General features: G+C 29.9%; 1 protein-coding gene and 1 long non-coding RNA gene across 2 annotated transcripts; both read left to right on the forward strand.

Annotated features, from left to right (window-relative positions):
* Nucleotides 1-4298: 4298 nt before the first annotated feature.
* LOC129870465 (kirola-like) lies at nucleotides 4299-5216 on the forward strand. Its single transcript, XM_055945271.1, has 2 exons — nucleotides 4299-4561; nucleotides 4733-5216. The coding sequence occupies exons 1-2, from the start codon at nucleotides 4375-4377 to the stop codon at nucleotides 4984-4986; spliced, it is 441 nt and encodes a 146-aa protein (XP_055801246.1). The 5' UTR covers nucleotides 4299-4374; the 3' UTR covers nucleotides 4987-5216.
* A 942-nt stretch (nucleotides 5217-6158) lies between these two features.
* On the forward strand, nucleotides 6159-9171 carry LOC129871053 (uncharacterized). Its single transcript, XR_008762174.1, has 2 exons — nucleotides 6159-7078; nucleotides 8895-9171. It is a non-coding gene; the product is annotated as an uncharacterized LOC129871053 (long non-coding RNA).
* Nucleotides 9172-22578: the final 13407 nt, after the last annotated feature.

The following is a 22578-nucleotide window of genomic DNA, read 5'->3' on the forward strand; positions in this document are numbered from 1 at the left end:
CATAATCTTGAACTTGCCCTATCAAAAATTGTGCCTTGAATAAAGAAGACTTGATGGAATATTGTTAATGAAGTGGAATGTAACCATGAAGAATGATAAATTAATTATATTTGTATCAGGTGTCACATTCCGATATGGTATATTTGAATCGGGTGTCACGTTTCAACACGGTATATTTGGATCGGATGTCATATTCCGGCATGGTAATATTAAAGGAAAACAAATTAAAATGACTTAATACTACCCAATCTCCAATAACTCATTTTTCAAAAGAGTATGATGTGGAGGCTCGAGTCCTCATGTGTGATTTTAATATTGTTGATTGGTTATAAAATTGTTCAATGTGTTGTCACTTGATCTTGATCTTGTTGGTTGCTACCTGTTAAGTGCTACGGCTGATTTCCCGCTATTACTTATTGCATATTGATTCCTATTTTGAGTCAGTCGATGATACCTACTCAGTACATGTTGTAATGTACTGACCCCTACTTGTATCATTCTTTGTTTTATTTGTGGAGTGCAGCGAGTCTTCCATAGGCTTCGACTCGACCTCAGCTCTAGTCAGTTTTCAGTTCATCGGATTGCAGGGTGAGCTATCCTTCTAGCTGGCGATGAAATCTCTTGTCATGGCATGATGTCTTTAGTTTTCGGACACACTATGTTAATGGTTTATTCTGGTGTTGATATTTTCAGATTTAGTTTTAGAATTTAGATGTCCTTCATGTGATGACTTTCAGGTTTTGGGAAAAACGTATTTATTTGAGCTTCCGCGTTATTGTTATATTTATTACTTGAGGTTTGTATCGTTGGTTCTCCCACCTAGGAGGTTAAGTGTGGGTGTCACTCATGACCCATTTTGGATCATGACATTGGCTAATCAGTAAAACTACTTTTAATTAGCAGAAACGGCTTTTCTGCTATTGGGAAGAAGATAAAAATCTCTGCTTCTTGAAAAAAGCAGAACTAGAACCAAAAAAATATTTTTTTCAAGACCAAACTATCCTTGCCATATATACATATTTATCAATATATCTCTTATATTTATTTATTTTTGTGGTGAATTTTCGTATATGGTGATTTAATTTGTGGAATTATTTTTAAATTTATTCTACTTGATATTTTTAATTATATTTAAATTATTATGTTAATATTATATCAATATTTAATTTATTTTTTATTTACCTATGTATAATATTAATTGAAAATCTGAATATGTGCCTTTTAATTAAATAAAGATAAAAATTTAATTAAAAATTTGATAATAGATATTTAAAATAATTTCTTTTTATAAAATAATCTTAATATTAGATGTGCATTGATACTTGTCTTTTTTCGTAATTTGACTCTCAAAAACACTTTTTAAAAAAGATTAGTCAAATACAACATGCTTATCAAAAATATTTTTCAAATAAATTAGTCAAACATAAATATATTTTTTTTCAAAAACACCTTGTAAGACTTTTAAAAAAGTGCTTCTAAAAATAAACAGTTTTAACAGCAAAGTCAAACATGCTCGATGTATATGTAACATGCATGAATATATTCCAATGCCTCTAATAATTTTGTAGACAAAATGGTGTCACTGTCATAAACCTATGTATAAATTGAATGCAGAAATATGTCACGATCCCCGTCCATAGCATGCATGTCATGAGTTTTTTGTCTAGGTCCGTAAAAATATGTCTTTCGGCTATGCCACATCGAACTTCAAAAATGTATGTATTATGTAAATTTGAGGTATATTATATAATTTTTTACTTTTCACTTTAAATATGATGTGCGATTCGCCTAATTAAGTGTCATGCATACCTCATCTTTAAAAGCTTAACAACGTAACCTAAAAGTCTTTGAGTCCTGTTTGACCCACCCTCATTAGTCTGCCCTTCGTCAGGGGCGTCGGGCTAGCTAGTAAGGGGAACGAGTGAGGAAGAGAAAACTTCATAGCTAGAGTCATTAATATAGAATACTAGTTTTCAGTGATTGAAATAAAGATAAAATCAGTCCAAAGTTTAGAGAAATCAAATTTACTCAAAACAACTATAACAAATTGTCAAGACATTCTGTCATAAGGCTTCATCATGTCTAGTTTAAACACCACATTATTACCTTTATTCGCCTGAGTGATATTCTTAATTATCTCATGAGCCAAGGGAAATTTTTATGTAATTAATCTATCCTTCACAAAATCACTTTGGCTAAGAAAAATTAATTATGTAATAGAGGATTAATTTATTCTAGGATTTTTATCCTTTTGAAACATTTTACTATTTAAGTTAAAATTAAGTAATCCTTGTGAGGTGTAAACCTTATCTTCAGCATTTTAAAAATAATAAGTTGAGTGGTTAAAAGTTTCATGTTGAAGGACAATATACACGTTATGAGTTATGAGCTGACAGCTAACGCTAATCTTCAATGATATATATGTCGTAGTCCTAGTGGATCATGTTTTATAACTAAGCTATTTAGGAGGTGTTTGGCCATGATTTTTTTTTTAAGTTAAACTCAAAAAAATATATTTGATCATAAAAATTTGAAAAACAACTAAAATATAAAAAATGTTTGTTAGCATACAAGGACAAAGCTACATTATGATCAGTAGAACACCTTTCAGCGGCATACAAGGGCAAAGCTACATTATGAGAACACCTTTCGCTGAAAAAATATATCGAAAATATAGGGAAAATGTTATATGTTTTGAATATATACGGCATACTGAACACCGTAAAAACAACTGCTTAAGGGCGTTCAATTTGGCTTAGGTGTTGTGGGTTCTATTTAGTTTTATTGGATTTTAAGTGGAGTTTTGACAATAAAATGAATTTCTACCCTCTTTTACTTCATTTTTATTTAAAGTATTCTTTCTAAATTCTAAATGTTAAATAAAAATTGTTTCACTAAATGTTGACCTTTCAACTTTTTTTTTTTTTTTTCATTTGGTGGTGCTTTATTTTTTTTATTTGATGTCCTTGAGTGATTTATTTTCTCAATTAAAATCTTTCGAAAAATTCAAAAATACATTTGAATGTAGTGCTCAGATAATGGTTTTAATGAAACTACAAATTAAATAAACTTGTAAAGTTAAATATTACGTGGTGCACCCATTAATAAAAAAAATATTTACTTGATAAGTTTGAACACCCTTAGCCATTTTCTGGCTATGCCATTGTGGTATACACCATTTCTGAACGTGAGAAAAACTTTGGTAGACTAAAATAAGGGTATTTGTTGGCATGTTATTTATGACATGAGAAAGAGTCCATAGTGTTCGTAAATGAAGAAATCGGAAGTATCTAAGAAGAAGAAGAAGAGAAGAAGAGAAAGAGAGAGCACATTTAGGAAGCTCTCAATGTATTGACATTGAAGAAGTGAGTGTTTACACAGTGAATAGCTGATATTTATAGTTTTTTATTTATTTTTTCATCTAATGTTTGATATTCGTATTGGAGTCCGATTAATTCAGATTTGCACTGCATAGGGCTCCATCCGGGGGGAAGCACTTCCTACGTACCAAGGATTTTTTATACCTAATGCTCGAATTCGAAACCTCTGGTTAAGGAGGAGCAGCCTCATATGCTGCACTACATCTTTTGGTGGTGGTGATATCTATAGTGAAGACTACAACTTCTAACTATTTTAATACCACTTTCTTATCAAAACTCGAAGAAGAAAATATGGTTGTAAAAGGCGTTAATTGTTTTATTAGAAGTGAAGTTTGGAGACATGTGGTTCATGACGTTTTTTACCTCAATACTCGTTATTTTTCCAATATAAGCCCTACTATGGTTCAACATTTTGAAATTTATGAAGGTGCAATTATAAATGTTGATTCGATTGTTGGTTGGAAATATAACATCGATAATACACATTTCTCTGTCATGCATGGTTCAAAAATTTTAAGCTGTGATGGCGTCTATCCAATCCTCATAGGCGATACACAATGCTTAGTTCAATTAACAGGTTAAATGCGGAAGTAAAAAGAGAAAACCAACAATAAGTCATAATTGGCAATTCGTAATATTAATTAGAGGTTATTGACTAAATTTATAAGCTGGTAAATGTGACTTATAAGCAATTTTGACTTATTTAAACGCGTGGTAAAACACCTAAAAATACCATCTCTTTTTTTTTTTCATTTTCATGAGACTATTTTAAATCTATTACCGAATAAAATACCCTTTTTGTCGTTATCTCAGTAATGGGCTAACAACCTAACACGACATGTCGTGGATCATGTTTTATGATATTTATAATAATTTTTGGTACAGCTAATTGTAATCTATATAAAGACTATCATCTGTAACCATTTTATCACCACTTTCTTTTCAAAACATTTTGCTATACCTAATATATACATATATATATATATATATATATATGGGTGTGAAAGGCAAGTTGATCGCTTCAGTAGAGGTGAAGTGCGGAGGACACTTGGTTCATGATATTTTTCACACCAAAACTCATCATATATCCAACATAAGCCCTGACAAGATCCAAAAATTTGAGATTCATGAAGGTGAATCTGTAAAAGTTGGCTCAGTTGTTAACTGGAACTATAATGACGGTAATATATACACATTTTACCTCTCTCTACATATGAATCAATTCTTTAACTTTTAGGAGTGTTTGATGGTACTGAGAAATTCCATTTCCAATTGAATATTATGTGATTGTGAATGTTCAAACTGAAGTAGCCTATTATCATCTCTTATATTTTTGACTTTATTGATTGTAGACGGAAAAGACAAGGTTTCAAAGCAAGTGATTGAAGCCGTTGATCCTCAAACTAAAACAATCACTTGGAAAGTGATTGGTGGAGACTTGTTAGAGTTGTACAATTCCTTCACTATTATCACATCATGTGACCATCAATGGACTACATGTACATTTGTGTATGAGAAGAAAACTGAAGACATACCAGAGCCTCTCGTTCTCTTGGGTTTTGCCCTTCATGTGACAAAAGATATAGAGGGTCACCTTCTTAAGTAATAGAATATCGATGCTATTCAATGGCTCATAGCCATATTTAAATATATGCAACATATATATATATATATATATATATATATATATATATATATATATATATATAAATAAATAATATTATGTTTGAAGAATATATTACCTATGTTCCTCTCCTTCTAGGGATGTATTTCCAATGTTCAATAAATGTAAAAAATTATATGTAAATATATGGGAATTTTGGGATATTTAATTCACTTGAAAGATGTTAATGAGGTATTTAAACATTCGTATAGTTAAAGTGCTAAAGATAAGTTTACTGCCAAATTTACGGGGATTTGATCTAGGTACTGTTGACACCCAATTTTGGCCGACCTATAATTATTTTTGAATCACTATCTTAATAGATAGGCATTTTTAAAAAAATTATTTTCTTGAATTATATATATATGTATAAAGTTAATTATTTTTAGTTTTTACCAAAAATAATAATAATAATAATAATAGTAATAAAAAATCATATATTTTAGGTTTCATAGCTTATAATATTTTTTATTTGTTAATATTATTAACATCATTTTTTTTGTTTATGAAAATAACAAGCTTTGTACATTCAAATATTATTATTTTTTTTCTTCGCATTATTTAGTATATATTATACGTGTGTGTGTATTTTCTTTGTATAAATATTACTTAATTAAGTATATTTTATCAATTTACTTATTCATATTAATTTGTGCATATTGCATACCTACTTTAATACGACTTATATGCATATGCATATAAAGTATTTTTTTTAATTAATTAAGTTTATTGTGAATTTTAGTTAATAGGTATGTCATATCTATTCTAGTATGCATACGATGCATTATATATATATATATATATATATATATATATATATATATATATATATATATATATATATATATATATATACACATGAGTATTTTCTTTATATAAAAAATATATTACTTACTAAGTCTATTTTGTTATTTACTCATTCATATTAATATATACGTATTACATCTATTTTAATAGATCTTATGTACATATGTATATAAAAATGGGTTATTATTTAAGTTTATTATATATTTTTACTTGTTTATGTTAACATATCTATTTTAGTATGTATTATATACATGTGACATTTTATATGTATATACGCAAATATTTATATTGTATGTACATGCATATTTACTTTACATATATAATATTATAATTTTATAAATTTATGATTTTACTTATTCAACATGTATTTGATAATTAATTAGATGACATTTTATTTTTACAATTACTTATAATTATTTCCTAATCAAATTTTAATGTAATCTATTTTTATATCAAATTATAATCTCAACCATAGATTGTATTTTGATCGGACGGCTCTCATTCGTTCTTATCCTTTTTCACACCCCAAAACCCTAAAACTATCTTATTCTCTCTCTATCTCTTTCACCTAATTCTCTCTCTACCTCTTCACCTAACTCTCTCTTTCTATTCATCATCTTCTCAAAAGGAGAAGAAGACAACAACAAGAATTGTCTTCTCCACCACATAGGCGCCACCGACGGCTCTCCCTCTCTCTCTCCACTCTTCATCTACTCCAAAGAGAAGAGAAGACAACAAGCCGCCACCTCCCTCTTCTCTTTTCCCTCTTACTCCATCTCGCTGTCCAGCAGCCCTCTCACCACCGCGCCGCCGCCGGAGAACACACCGCAGCAGCCGACGACACGCCGCGACGTTAAGCTGCAGTGACGCGCAGCAGTCAACTGCAACAACACTATGCGCAGCCAAGCTTCTCCATCGCTGCAACAGCAGCAGCCATCGATGGTAAGCTGCGAACCAGCAGCTCCTCCGTCAACGCGCAGCAACTTCCCAGCGACCAGCAGCTGCAACGGCGAGCCACCGACGGCGAACAGCAGCGGCTTCTCCAGCAACACCTCCAGCGAGCAGCACGAACGCAGCAGCTGCAACTGCTGCTCCTTCCTCGCTCCTCCGACGGCGCACAGCGGCAGTGACGACGGCGGCCTCCAACCAGTGACGACGATCTCTTCGAGCGTCGTTGCTAAACGAACAAAACGATAAATCGAAAACGGATCTTCATAGATCCGTCTTGGTATGATTTCATTTTAGTTTTATTTTATTATATACGTATATAGATTTATATATATATTGTGTTCTTGCAAATCTAAATTTCATATGATTGTTGTGTATATGTTGGTATGATTTCATTTTACTTTTATTTTATTATATACGTATACAGATTTATATATATATTGTGTTTCTTGCAAATCTAAATTTTATATGATTATTGTGTATATGTTGGTATGGTTGCATTTAAATTTTTTTCCTTCATTATATGTGTATATAGATATATATGTTATGTTTCTTGCAAATCTAAATTTCATATGATTGTTGTGTATATGTTGGTTTGATTATATTTTGTATTCTCATGTTAGACTCCATTTACAGATTTTGTTTTCAAAACAAATATTGGGTTGATTGTCTACTTCAAATGATTTATTAAACTTGAAATTCAAAGATTTTTTGCTCATTAATAATCGATTAAGATTTCAAAGCATACTATGTTGTTTTGCTCTTGTTTTTGTTCTTATTCATATTCATAAGCTTATATTTTAATTATACGTAAAATGTAGATCATTTGTTTTAATGTTTATTTGTTTCTTAGAAATGAAGATTATTATACGTATTTGTGTTGTTGTTTTCTGTCAATGTTTATAATCTTATATTTGATTATGGACAAGTATAGTTGAAATTTAAAAATAAAGTTAGCGCTCCACCACTTTAGATAAAGTTAGCACTCATGCTACTTTATAATAATAATAAAATAAAAAAAAACCATGCTTGTCCCCTCCTTCTTTCTGTGTATGTGAATGTAATGTTTGTTATTAACTTGCTTAGTCGGCCTTTGAAGTATACGAGTATTATTGTGTCTATATTACTTCATTGTTGATATTTCAGTTAGCTATGAATAAATGATCGATATTTACGTGTTGTGTAGTATGTGTTCTTTTCTTGTATATTTAGCCTAATTATGAAACAAGTTGATTTGTAAATTAAAGTAATAATTTATGTACAATTAATGATAGTAGGTCCCTCTTGGCATGATATTTGAGATTTTCTTTTGACAAATGGAGTTGTTCTTTCTGACTTTTTCACCATTTGTTTTGAATATATCTGACTAAATTGATTTGGTTGTTTGAATTTTGATAGATTTCATTGTTGAAATCTTAATTGATTTGTTGTTGAAAATTTTGTTTGACTTTATTGAAATTTTGTACCCCTTTTGAAATGTTTGCTCTTTTGTTTGAATTATTTGAAAAAATCTTGACTAAGAATAGTAAAATTACTTTTGTTGATTTTCTTGAATACCTTTCTTCATTATAAATGAAGAACTCACATCTTCATTCTTCATTTAAGGGAAGAAAAGAAGGACAACAGACAGAGAGAACAGATACACAAAAGCAAAAAAGACAAAAACAAACAAAAAAAAGATACAAGAACATAAAAAAACAAAACAAAACAAAAAGAACACTACAACTTAGAGAAGCCTTTAACAAAATACTTAATTGCTTTTAAGTTCTTTCTTTTGCCTCTTTGCTACTTCAACTTGTTTGGATCTCGAATATTGCTACCGCTTTTCATTGACATAAAACTCATATGAACCGGTTAGTACTTTCTTTTCCTATTTTATTGTACTGTCTTTACTTTAGGTTCTTACATATTATATTTTGTCAAAATAAATACATGAAGTATCTAGGTTAGTTCCCATTTCTTTGATATATATTGGTTTATTATTTTGAAATGTGTTCTTGTTCTATTTGCTTGCTTTGTTGTAGCAAAATTATATAATCATGATATACCTCTATATATATTTGTATATTGGTTGTGTTTTCTTTATGATTTAGCAGGGCTTGAACTTCAAAGTTCAAAACACGAAGATTTGCGAACGAAATGTTAACATGTAGTATTTCGTTTACATATTATGTATTACTCACTTATCTTTTATTTTAGTTTGTAATAATCTTGTAAACCCCACTCTGCATAATAATATATATTTGGGGACTGTCTAAAGGGGGGGGGGGAATCTACGTGCTACTTGCAATTTTTTTTTTTTACTTTGACACAAATTTTATGTGGTTGCGTGCGCTAAACAAATATACCAAAAGAAATTAGTTATTTTAATTATTTTGTTGACTTTCAGATTTTAATTTTAAATGAAATACGTTTACCGCACAAATAAATATTGATAAGCCCTATACTTTAATTAGTTTATCAATTTTAATATTTTCATATATTTATATATATTAAACAACATGCCCAACTCTTGTATATTTTATTCAAACTATCAACCATTCTATTATTACATATCATGTACAAAACGCTTTTGATAGATAATTTCCAGCATGTTAATTAAATCATATGTCACGGTTTAAGCTTAATATTTTCAGCATATTAATTGAAACTATATCTACATGACTTTAGCATGTTAATTTGTATAGAAACCATGTTTAAGATTTAATAAGTTTAATAGGCTACTTTAATAGATGCAATACCTATATATTTGCTAATAAATATTTTTATAACATTATGAACTATGTTTATAGAATTGAATAATATTGCAAGCATATAAAACCAAGATTTCCATCGTAAGAAATATACATAAATCATTATATTTTTTATAACATTATGAACTATGTTTATAGAATTGAATAATATTGCAAGCATATAAAACCAAGATTTCTATTGTAAGAAATATACATAAATCATGTCTTTAGCACTTAATGAATATCTTTAGTATTTTTGTAGAAATTAAATTATGCTTATAAGATTACAAATATTTTCATCATATTGACTCATATAGAAACTATATCTATAGAATTTAATAATACATACTTTATTTGAAAACCATGGCCATAAGATTTTTAACCATATAGAAATCATGTTTAATGAAGAATGTGGTCAAGCTTTATAAATCATGCATTAATTAAATAATTTATCTGTTATGTAGAATTCATGTCTATAGGCCGTTATAAAATATTTTTTAGTATAATATTTATTAATAAAAAATCATACCTCTAGATTCTTAATAAATATTTTAGCACCTTATATTAAAACCAAGCCTCTAGAATAGTAGCAAATGTTTATCATAGTTTATATATAGAGACCATGTCTATAGGATTTGATAAATATTTGTCATGTTATTTTATTTTAAAACCATGGTTACAAATTTTAATCAATTTTCAACATATCATTTCATTTAGACACCATGTCTATAAATAATATTTAAAATAAATTTCAATATACTAATCATCTAGGTATCGATTATAGGGTTTAATATTATTTCAAGCATATAGAAAACCATGTCGGTGAGAATATTTTGAGTCTATTGGGTCCATGAGATCTAACAACATTTCCCGCATATTTTATCGTATAATAATTATGTTTATAGGTATTATAATTCTAGCATGCCAATTAAATAGATATTAGGCCTTCATAAATATATTTTTTCATAACATCATATGTAGAAGTCATGCCCATAGGGTTCTAATAAGTATTTCTCATGTTATTTTATTTTTAAAAAAATCATGTCTATATTTTAATAAATTTCAGCATATCAACATTTAGAAGATCACATCTATAGTGTTCAATAAATTTTCAGCATGCTCTCAACTAAAGTCATGTTAATAGGGTTTTATAAAATATTATTAGTTAATAATTAAATTATCAAGCATGCTTCTTTTATCAAAATCACCTTAGTAATTAAGTTTGTCCGTCATATTATTCAAATTTGTACGCACACACATGATCATAATAACCTTCACAACTTATCTGTGTTTTCAAGCATGTTAATTAATTAATTTAGAGGCTTACTTGAGATTTTATGTGCTAATTGCTTGTCCTATCTGTTTTGTTTGACGATGTGTCTAATTAGGATGCCTATATTTCCTTCGGTCTAAAACCTATCTTAAATAGTACATCCAATGCCTCTTGGATATTAAGTGGGGACGTTAGACACCTTTTAAGGTGTTAGTTTTTATTATTTCTTTTAGATCGCTTTAGGATTATAATAATAAATAAACTTAAGAGGGGTAGGGGTAATTAGGCCCTTCGGAAATGATGAAAGTTGAACCGAGCAGAAAAATGACAAAAACTTTATATATTTTGTCTTCCGATTAATGAGCCGGTGTTGATCCGAAGAAAATAAGAACGTAGATAATTTTATTTCCTGTCGACTTTTAAATATTTTTGTTTGTATATATATTTGGAGTAGTTTAATATTTTAAAACTCAATGATTTTTGACATCCTTAATCTTATTAGAGATTTCACCCAAATTACATTTACAACATATTACATATTTATATATCTACACTTGCCTATTATCTTATTCATTTCTTTTTTATTGTGGCTACAAATAAAGTAATTATTGCTAATACTAGACATGAGTGACCTCTTTGATGGAGAAAATGAGGGAGGCGAGGATGAGATGATGCAGATATGTGAAGAGGAGATGCATACATACCCCAACGAGAAGGAGATGCATACATATCCCAAATCAAAACAGAGTTTACATTTACAATGGTTTTCCTAATATTTTCCTTAAAATTAGGTGGCGACTCTAAACAAACAATTTCAAAAATCAGAGACATAACCATTTTTAATGTTGTGAACTATTTCGACCCGCTCGAAAATTGGGTGTGACAGGTACTCTTTCCTGCAATTGCTATTGATGCCTCATAACTGATAATAGAGTGATTTGGGCAAGTGAGAAGTGAGTTTACTTGTACTCAATAAATTTTATCAAAAGCAATTTTACCATATTTAGTCCTTTTGATGGGCTAACTCCATCATCCTTGGAAGGGCATATGGATGTTTTGAGTTAATTGTACACGATAAATGCTAGACCTAACATCTATGATTAATGGTGGCTTGTCTAATTAAAAAATCTAAATCTGCTCAAGAATTCTTCAAAAAGTAGACATTTTAAGATTTGTTTTAAGGAGGTAATTCCACAATCCAATCTTCATTTATTGTGTATAAATTAGTACTCCCACCGTTTCATTTTATGTGACACTTTTTTTTAATCCGTCCAAAAATGAATGTCATCTTACTATAATTAGAAATAATTTAATTTTAAAATTACTCTTTTATCCTTAATGAATTAATTTACAACTACAAAAATATCTTAATCTCACAATACATCAAAAGATATCTTTAGCGGCGATTAATTAACGACAATAGCTTAATTGCCAATAATTATGTTTATTTAGAGGTAATTATTAGTGACAATTACTGTCACGCCTCGAGAGGGTACCCTAGGCGTGGCCAGCACTCAGAAACCATTGTTGGTCCCAAGCAAACCACTTGGTCTGGCTAACTCACTCAGCGGAAGAATTAACTCATGAAAATGATTTCAGATGGGCACAAATAGTACATGCAAACTTAACTTCTTGAAATAAATCTCAATACTCAAATATATATAGAATATAACTCAATGTTTTAAAAACATGAACTCTGAAAAATAATTGAATAAACTCTATCTGTGACTAGTCTATCAAGCCTCTAAAACTAACTCTGAAATGGGTACTGGGACAATCCATGGCTATCTCACTGGTAAATAAAGACTGAAAGATAAAGACTCAAGAGATCCTCTTAATGCTAAGAGGCCTCACCAGTAGAAAGTTGATCTTCAACGATGCGCCTATTGAGGATCTCTATCACTTGTGTATGCATCATAAAACGATGCAGCGCAAAATTATGTCATGGAATGTAAGGTATGTAAAATAGCTGAAAGAAAACTTACTCAAAGATGCTCAACTCAACTCATCTCATAGGAATCGACTATGAAAATAGTTCAACTCAATAAAGCATGCAATATGTGTAAAACACTGCTTTAAAAGATATGAATAAGTAAATGTAACTCAATATATAAAAATATCATACTTTACTTTTTGGGGAGTTTCTCTAACCGACAACCACCACTTATGAGCTAGTGATGATAAAACGAATTGCTGTCGTTGCCACACCCGTCCAATACTTTGCCAAGGTAAGGGATGCAAACTCATCTCTAGATGCAAAATTTTTCAAAGTCCATCATTTTGGGACTAGTTTGGAGTCGCCCGTATTAACGGTCACGATCCTATCCTACGCTGGCTTCGTAGTTTATGGGCTCACCCCATATCGGTGCTCAATACTACTCCCAAAATATTGTATTATTCTCATATACGTCAAGTGAGAAAATACTCAAAATATATCATTTAGTCTCTTTTGGACTTAGCTCAAAACTCAACTCGTCTCGACTCATCTCTTTTCTTTAAAACCAATATAATCTCAACTCAAGGAATGCATTTAAAAACATAGTTTAACTCTTCAACTCAATCACAAAATAGATGTTTAATGTAATAATACTCAACTCGTTTATACTCAAAATACTCATGCTTAAAATAATAATTAAAAGATTTCTCAAATCCATACTCATAGTAATAATTAAGAGACTTTTCAAACTCAACTCATGCTTAAAATCTTTCTAAATCAAAGATGAAAATATTCACTCTTTAAACTCCAAATAGTGCATAAAATAATTAATGTAAAAATATTCACAAATTATTCTTTAAAAACTCCATCAATGCTTAACATAAAGAAATAAAAATCTCAATTAGGGTTCATGTAAATGCAAACATGAATTCATACTTTTAACAAGACTCAATTCAAGAAACTAATCAAGGAATATAAAAATATATACAAGAACACACATGGAATTTATACACAAAACTCAATATAAATTATAAATAACTCAAGAACTCAACTCATGGAAACTCGAAACTCAAATCAACTCGAATCAATAAAGATGTAGGGCACGTGGATGGACTCAATCTACTTTATAGATAGCCTTACATACCTGGAAGAATTAGATTCTTGAAGAATTTTGAAGAACTCGACGAATGTTCTTGGAACCCTAGCCTTTTCTCCTCTTGAAATAACTTAGAACGTGTGAGTTTGATTTGTCTGAGAGTTTGGAATGAATAGGGAGGTAATAAGGCTATAATATAGGCTTAGGGATGTTAATTGAGGGTAAAAGGTCAAGAATACCCTTTTGGGAACGTAAGAAAACCAATTTGTTTTTTTTAAAAAAGACCTTTTAGTGAGTTTCGTCGGCCAAATCGGCGAGCTAGAGGTCTCCTCGCCTAACTATTCGACGAGTCGACAAAAGCGTGCCTTAGATCACCTAAAATAACAATTTGTGAAGGTTTTTTGGTCCATTCGGCGAGCTTAGTCTGGTTCTCGCCGAACTATTCGGCGAGTCGCCAAATTGGCTAGTAAGCTAATCGAATTGTTCTGTCCGTACATGCTTCAGTAAAACAATCATAACTTTCTACTCCAAACTCCAATGAAAGAAAACTTGATGGTGTTGGAAAGAGGACACATAAATATTTAATTTAATAGTTCATGGGACACCTAACACTTAATATTATAGGAGATATAATCATTTGGAGTTAACCTAAGTAAAATATTTTACCAAAACTCAATTGCTAAGGAAGTTTTCAACTCGACTTTGTGCTAGAGGATTTCTATGACCTTAATTCATCTCCAAATCTATTCTCATACTAAATAATTAACCTCCATGCATCTACACAATTATGAATCATCCGGTAAAATCGCATACACATATGAAGGATGGCTTGATCTTAGCTTAAAAATATCTTGGGGGTGTTATAATTATATTTTAACACTCTTTGTAAATGTCCCTAACTAAAGGCCTATAGCGACATTGAATTTAATAACAATTGACTAATGTCGGTAAAGGCTTTACCACTCTTTGTTAATGTGCATATTTATTATCGCTAAAAAGTTGTTTTTGTTGTAATGGATCACAAGGTCATCACATGGTAATTGGTAACAAGATACAAATCAAAGTTAGTACCGCCAACTTAAATCTCTTTCTTTGCAAGTAAAAGAGGAACATACATTGACAAAAGTAGTAAAAATGAGGCAATTAGAACTCTACACTGGTTTGCAACAATGCAAGAAGAGATTAACGATCTACATAAGAACAAGACATACACTTGGATACCTAAGACTACATGAAAAGGCTTAAAATGAGTGTTCAAGTCAAAACTAACAGAATATGGAACTATATATAGACAAATACAAAGCAAAACTAGTTGCTATAGGCTTCTCAAAGCTTGAAGGAGTTGATTTTAAAGAGTCATTCAACCTTGCTATCAAAGCCACAACTATAAGGGTAGTGTTATTTTGTAGTTATTAGTTTGAAATAATTAATTAGGAAGTTACATGTCACATGCATTTATGCATAGATACCTTCAATATAGGAAGTTTACATGAGTCAACCACAAGGTTTTATTGATCCTAGTTATCCAAATTATGTTTGTTTACTAAGGAAGGCACTGTATTTCCTCAAACAACACTACAACAAAAATAGCTTTAGCGCTAATAAATATGCACATTAACAAAGAGTGCTCAAATCTTTACTATCATTAGCTAATTGTCGTTGATCTAATATTTCTATAGTCTTTAGGAACATTTACAAAAAAGCTAATTTCCGCTAAAAAAATATATTTAGCGGCAATTAAGATATTGCCGCTAAAGATCATTTTTGATGTAGTGCACACACCTAAAGCTTGGTTTGAAAAATTCAGTCTTCATTTGCTTCATCTTGAATTCAAGTATTGTAGAGTAGACTCTTCGTCTAGTGAGTCTCTGAAGACTTCCCACAATGATTCTATGCAAGGATGTATTAATTAATGGAATTCAAGAAGCCTCTTGTAAGTTATGTTTCTAAGAAAAAGGCATACTCACTGATTAAGGATATACATTTTCTTGAGTGGTTTAGTAGCACATTCACTCTGACTCAAATGAATCCTACCTGAAAAGTATCTAACCTTAATACCTAAGAATAAATGTAATGCAATAATCTTTGAGATTTACTCCTGTAATTATTATGCCATCCATATATAGTAGAAGTATAATTGTGTCTCTCTTACAATGAAGTGAGAGTAGAGAATGCATGATATATTTCATGCAATAAATCTTACGAGGAGACTGATCCTATCTCTTCCACATAAAAGTATGACAATATTTTTTCTACCTTTTACCCTTCTATCAATATTCTCAGTCTCCATACTTTCCCGTATAACTGGAGTTATGTCAAGTAAGTTGAAGATGTGTCAACTCTTATCTGATTACCTCCACCTAGTTCTTCTTCCTAGTTGAAGCTCTAGTAATTAGTAGGTAGCAAGCATGTTTGTTTTGGCTCCCGAGCGGCCTATCTCTACGTCTTCTAAAACCTTCTATAGTCAGCCTCTCACACCTAAGCCTGATAAATGGGTCGGTTGGGAGACCAGACCGGATACCGGTCCAACACAACAAAAATTTGGGCCGGTCCGCTCTATTTTTGGCCTTGGACCGGTAAGACCGGCCCGATAAGGGACTGGTACCTGCTCACCGGTCCATCGGTCCAGGACAGGCCTGGTAACGTAAAAAAAATTTTTAGAAATATTTTTGGGCCAGATTTTCAAAAAGAGTCATTCAGCCCAATACCTATATAACCATTGGCCCAACAGCCAAATCTGAAAATATGCCTATTTTTAAAAAAAAACAAAAAAAAATCTATAAATACATACAACATTTAATCACTTTTTCCCACCAAGAATCATCTAATTCTCTCTCAATTTCTCAATTCTCTTTTAAAGTGATATCAATCTTTTATTATTTTTTGCAATTAACAACATCAAGTGGAAGTTTTCAACTTTCAAGTGTTCAACATTTCATCAATTTTTACGATTTTTTGTTTGATTCCGGCAATTTGGTATAATTATTTATTCTCTTGCTTTTATTTAGTAAATTAATTCAAGTATATTTAAACATTTAATTTTTGTGTTTATAATTTTTATTAGTTTAATTTGCATAATGGATAGATTAAAAAATATAGGTAAAAGTGTTAAAAATTTGTGTCCCGACGGAGGTAGTGGTAGTAAGAAAAGAAGTGTTTCCGATAGAGGCAGTACAAGTAGAAATTATTCTCGTATGCCCGAAGCACCATTTAGTAAATTTGGAAAAATAGGTATAGGCGCACATGATATGAATGAAAATGAATATAAAAAAACTTACGGTATAGAAGACCAAATGAATTTGAAGTAGAAATAGAACAAGATGATAATGATGATATGGATGTTACACCAACTAGTCCTAATATAGATTTAGGTAATGCTCAATCTAGAACTGTTAATCTTCCTCCACGACCTGTAAAAGAAGGAAAAAAATAGTTTAGTATGACATTATTTTGAATGCATAGCCGGAACAACTAAAGTTCAATGTAAAGAATGTCAAAAAAAATTTGAGCATAAGACCAAGGGTAATAGAGGTTAAACAGGTCAATTGACTAGACATCTAGGCAATGAGCATCCTGATTGGAAAGAACGAATAGGGGGTGCTACTAGGCCAGTGCAAGGTAGAATAAACCCACACACCGGAAAATTAATGGAGATGTATACTAAAATGAGGGACCGTGAAGAGATAGAGAAAATAATAGTTGTGGGTTGTCTACCTTTTTCATTTGCTTCTTCTGATGCTTTTATTCATTATATACAATCAATTTATAATCCATGTTTAACAGTATTCCTAGAAGTACTTTTAGATCAGATATTTTTAGACTTCATGGACAATATGCATATTATTTATGTTAGTTATTAACAAATCTTTCATGTAAAGTTTCAATTAATTCTGATCTTGGTCGTGCTATAAATAAAAATGATTATTTAACTGTTACTTTTCATTGGATAGATAGTAATTTTATTATGCAAAAATATATTTTAGCATTTCAATATGATGAAGACCGAAGGCATAATGCACAATTTATTTCTGATTCTATATCAATGGTTGCGAAATATTATGGTCTTAAACACAAAGTTTTATGTATTTCTTTTGATAATGCGTCTAACAACATCGCTGCTATTAATTCTTTGAAAACTGAGCTTTCCCCCCTTTTAAATGATATTTTTCATATTAGATGTTTTTGTCATATATATAATTTAATTGTAAAAGATGAACTTTATTTTTTTGAGCCAACAATTGAAAAAATTAGACATGCAGTTGGTTTTATTCAAGGAAATAATAGAAAAGCTAAACTTAAAGAATTTAAAAGAAAATGCGAGAAAAATAATCTTAGACCTAGATTAATGTCCGAAGAAATTGAGACTAGGTGGAATTCGACTTATAATTTTTTAAAGACTTGTAATATTTATAAAACCCTTATAACTACAAATTTTAATCAATATGCATAAAAGTTTCCCGAAGTCATGTTGGAAGAATCTAATTGGACTAAAATTAATGATGTTGTGTTTTTAGAAAAAAATTATTTGGCTACTCTTGAATTTTCGATGCTTATTATCCTACTGTTTCTAACATTTTAACTTATTTAATCGTAATTTCTATATTGCTTATGGAATATAAAAAGAAAGTTGATTACAAAAATGCGGTTGCTGAAATGATAGAAAAATTTAAAAAATATTTTTTCCTATTCCTCCTATTTATTTAATTGGTGTTATGTTAAATTCGTATATGAAATTTAATACTATGTCTAAACCTGTTCGCCATATATATACTTCTATAGAAATTGAAAAAGATGAAGATCCTAGTATGGTTAAGGCGATGAGTGATACAAATGATTATATTCAAATATTATATAATTGTTATATCGATTTACTTGATAATGCTACCCCTAATATACTGTTCATCTATCTCTTCCTTTTGACAAGCCATCATTTTTTAAAAGATAGGCACGTGGTATAACTGCCCATGGTTTTTCTAATTTATCTATCTGGAATAGAATAACATCACAACGGAGCATAAATCGGGATAAGCTTAATTATTATTTGAGACAGACTCCAGAGATCTATGATGAAAATAGTGTCACTACATTGGAATGGTGGAAGAACAATCAAAAATAATATCTAGTATTATCAACCATCGCTAGGGACGTTGTAAATGTTCCAATATCAACTGTTACATCAGAGAGCGCATTTAGTCAAGAAAGGCAGCAGATCGGAGACAATCAACACTCTTTGGGGAGCAATGTCATGAATGTTTTAGTTTGTTTCAGAGATTGGATTAGATCATAGAGTAAGAATAAAGAAAGAGCAAAAGATACGGAAGAAGAGGAAGAACTTGAAGAAATAATGTCAATTGGAGATCCTTCGACACAAGCTAGTCCAAATCACGGATTTGTTGATTTTGAAAATTATGAGTCAATTTCTATTAATGTTAATACAGATGAATTGGAGAAAATTATTCAAAATATGTAGAAGTTACAATTTATTATATACAACTAATTATAAGTTTGTAACTTGTATGTTTTGAATTTTATCAATATATTAATAAAGTTAAATTTTTCCCTACAAATTTTTGTGTGATTCAATTAAATAATTATTTTTACTTTACACAGTCATCTAAAGAAAATTAAATATGTAGTCACTATAAGATTTCAATACTTGAAAAAATATTATTATAATAAATAGTATATTATAAGTATATTTGTTATACATTGTAAGTATATATAATATATAATGTAAGTAATAGATAGTATATTGTGAGTATGCTAAGTATATATTGTAAGTATATATAATATATAATATAAGTAATAGATAGCATAGTGTGAGTATATTAGATATACATTGTAAGTATATATAATGTAAGTATATCACTATAATAGATAGTATAATATTAGTATACATGATATACATAGTACGTATATATAGTATAATGTAAGTATATAATTATAATAAATAGTATATTGTGAGTATATAGTGAGTACATTATTAAAATAGATAGTATGTTGTGAGTATATTAGATATACATTGTAGGTATATATAATATATAACATAAGTATATAAATATAATAGATAGTATATTGTGAGTATATTAGATATAAATTGTAGGTATATATAATATATAACATAAATATATCATTATAATAGATAGTATATTGTTAGTATATGAGATATACATTGTAAGTATATATAATATAAGTATATCACTATAATAGATAGTATAATGTTAGTATACTTGATATATATAATACATATATATAGTATAATGTAAGTATATAATTATAATAGATAGTATATAGTGAGTATATAGTGAGTATATTATTATAATAGATAGTATATTGTGAGTATATTAGATATACATTTTAGGTATATATATAAAATATATATAACTAAGTATATCACCATAATAGATAGTATATTATGAGTATATTTGGTATACTTTTTAAGTATATATATAATATATAATTAATTATATCACTATAATATATAGTCTAATGTTACTATATTAGATACAGATTATAAGTATATACAAAATATATAATTAAGTATATCACTATAATAGATAGTATATTGTGAGTATATAAATTGTTATAATTACTTCTAAATTAAATAGCTAATGATACACTATGTTGATGATTGACTCAAATTTTCGAATACAATAAACACCGCAAAAAAAATAATCAAGCCCAACGGGCTCGGCCCGACCCATTAAGCCCGACCACTATACCCTTAATGGGTCATAGGCCATGTTTTTAACATTGTTTCCATTGTAGAGACCTGACCGGATCGGCCCAGTAAGGGTATTGGTCTGACTTGGCCCGGCCCACTTAACACCCTTACTCACACCTCTTCACTGGTGCATTCACAAACCTCTTCGTTATATACACGGATCATCTCAGTCTCCCTTTCACTATATTTTCCACCACAAATTTACTAGCACCTTGTCCTGTATAACCTCGTTTCTAATCTTATTTCTCCTAGTATGACTACACATTCATATGAGCATCCTTATCTCCGCGTCCTTCATATTCTTAATGTGTGCGTTCTTGGCTTACCAATAATTTGCCTCATACAATAAAGTAGGCCTAACCATCATTCTATAAAGCTTTGGCGACAAATTCTTATCACATAGTACCTTGGAGGTGAGCCTCCATTCCGCTCACCCTGCTCCAATATGATGTATGTGCTCATCGTCATCTTTTCATTTTCTTAATTAGATTATAGAACCAAGATACTTGAAACTTTCTTTCATGGGTATGACTCGTTTATCGATCTTCACTTTCACCTCTATTCCATGCTTTAAATCACTAAACTTGTACTCCCAGTAATTGTGTTGGTCCAGCTTAATATGAACCTTTAGATTATAAAGTGTGTCTTCAAACTTTCGGCTTATCATTAACTGTACCGCTCAACTCATCGATCAATATTATATTATTTGTAAATAACACATACCACGACACCTTTCCTTGAATATGTTGCATTAATTTGTCTATCGCTAAGACAAATAGGAATTGGCTTAGCGTTGATCCCTGGACTAATCCTATTATGACCGAAGTATAGAATTTAATTCTAGACCCATAGAAACCACTGCGAGTAAAGATATTGCTAACCACTAAACCCCTAGATAACCAACTCAAATAAGTATAACAAATAACTCCTATAAAGCCACAAAGCATGTTTAAATACCCGAGAATTTTTTTATCTTTTATTTATTGTTCTTTTTTATATAATAAAAAAAGTTGTTCACTTTATTTATTTATTTAATTGATATACTATAGATTTATTGAATAAACTACACATTAATACTTATTTTCTCTATTTTCTTCTTTTTTAATCCTTTTCTAATTCACTTTTTCTCCATAATCGAATTTTACACACTTTTTTTATTTCTTCTTTTAATCCTTTTTTTTCTTTCTATATCATTAGAAAAAGATAACTCATATAGTAAATTTTTTTATTTATTTTTATTTTCTTTATCCAGAAAACAACGTATTCTAGCATATCATTTATCAAAATAATATATCAATTGTGAAGTATATTGTTGCAGTATGCTATGATACTCACATGGTATATATCATATATTAACATTATATTATAGAGGACCGGTTCATTCACTCAAATGAAAACACTCCCTAGTCCTCTATGATATGCAAATAGTATGTCACAATTGAAAGAGTATCATACAGAATCAATTAAATCCTTTAAGAACTCAATCCTCAATAATTTCGACATGGTATAAATCATATACTCGCTCATAGGACAGAATGATTGTATACATGATATATCATATACTGATAAGATATCATAGATAACTAATTTAATTTTTAAAAAAAGAGTTCAGTCCTCTATCATATTCACATGATATGAATCACATACAAATAGGGTATCACAAAGAGCTGGTTCATTCTTTAAATTTTTTTGTAGACTTTTATGATATCTATATGGTATAAATCATAAGCTAATATGATATCATATATGACTAACTCATTCTATTACATCCGATAAAATTACCAAAATACCCCTAGACAAAAGAACACTCGCACAACGCACCATTCTTAACTTTTTCGATTAATCCAAGGCCGGAATATCGATCAGGGGGAAAGTCATGTGGGAAAGTGGTCTTGATTGAAGTTTAGGCCAACCGTATCAAAAAATAATTTCTTGGGGCAAAATTTACAATTTCAGAAATGTGCGGATCAGGTCCGCGTCGCGGGCCTGCCCTAGCATAGTTCATTTTATCCCTTATAC

The sequence above is a fragment of the Solanum dulcamara genome, chromosome 10, assembly GCF_947179165.1.
Source record: "Solanum dulcamara chromosome 10, daSolDulc1.2, whole genome shotgun sequence".
NCBI lineage: Eukaryota > Viridiplantae > Streptophyta > Magnoliopsida > Solanales > Solanaceae > Solanum > Solanum dulcamara.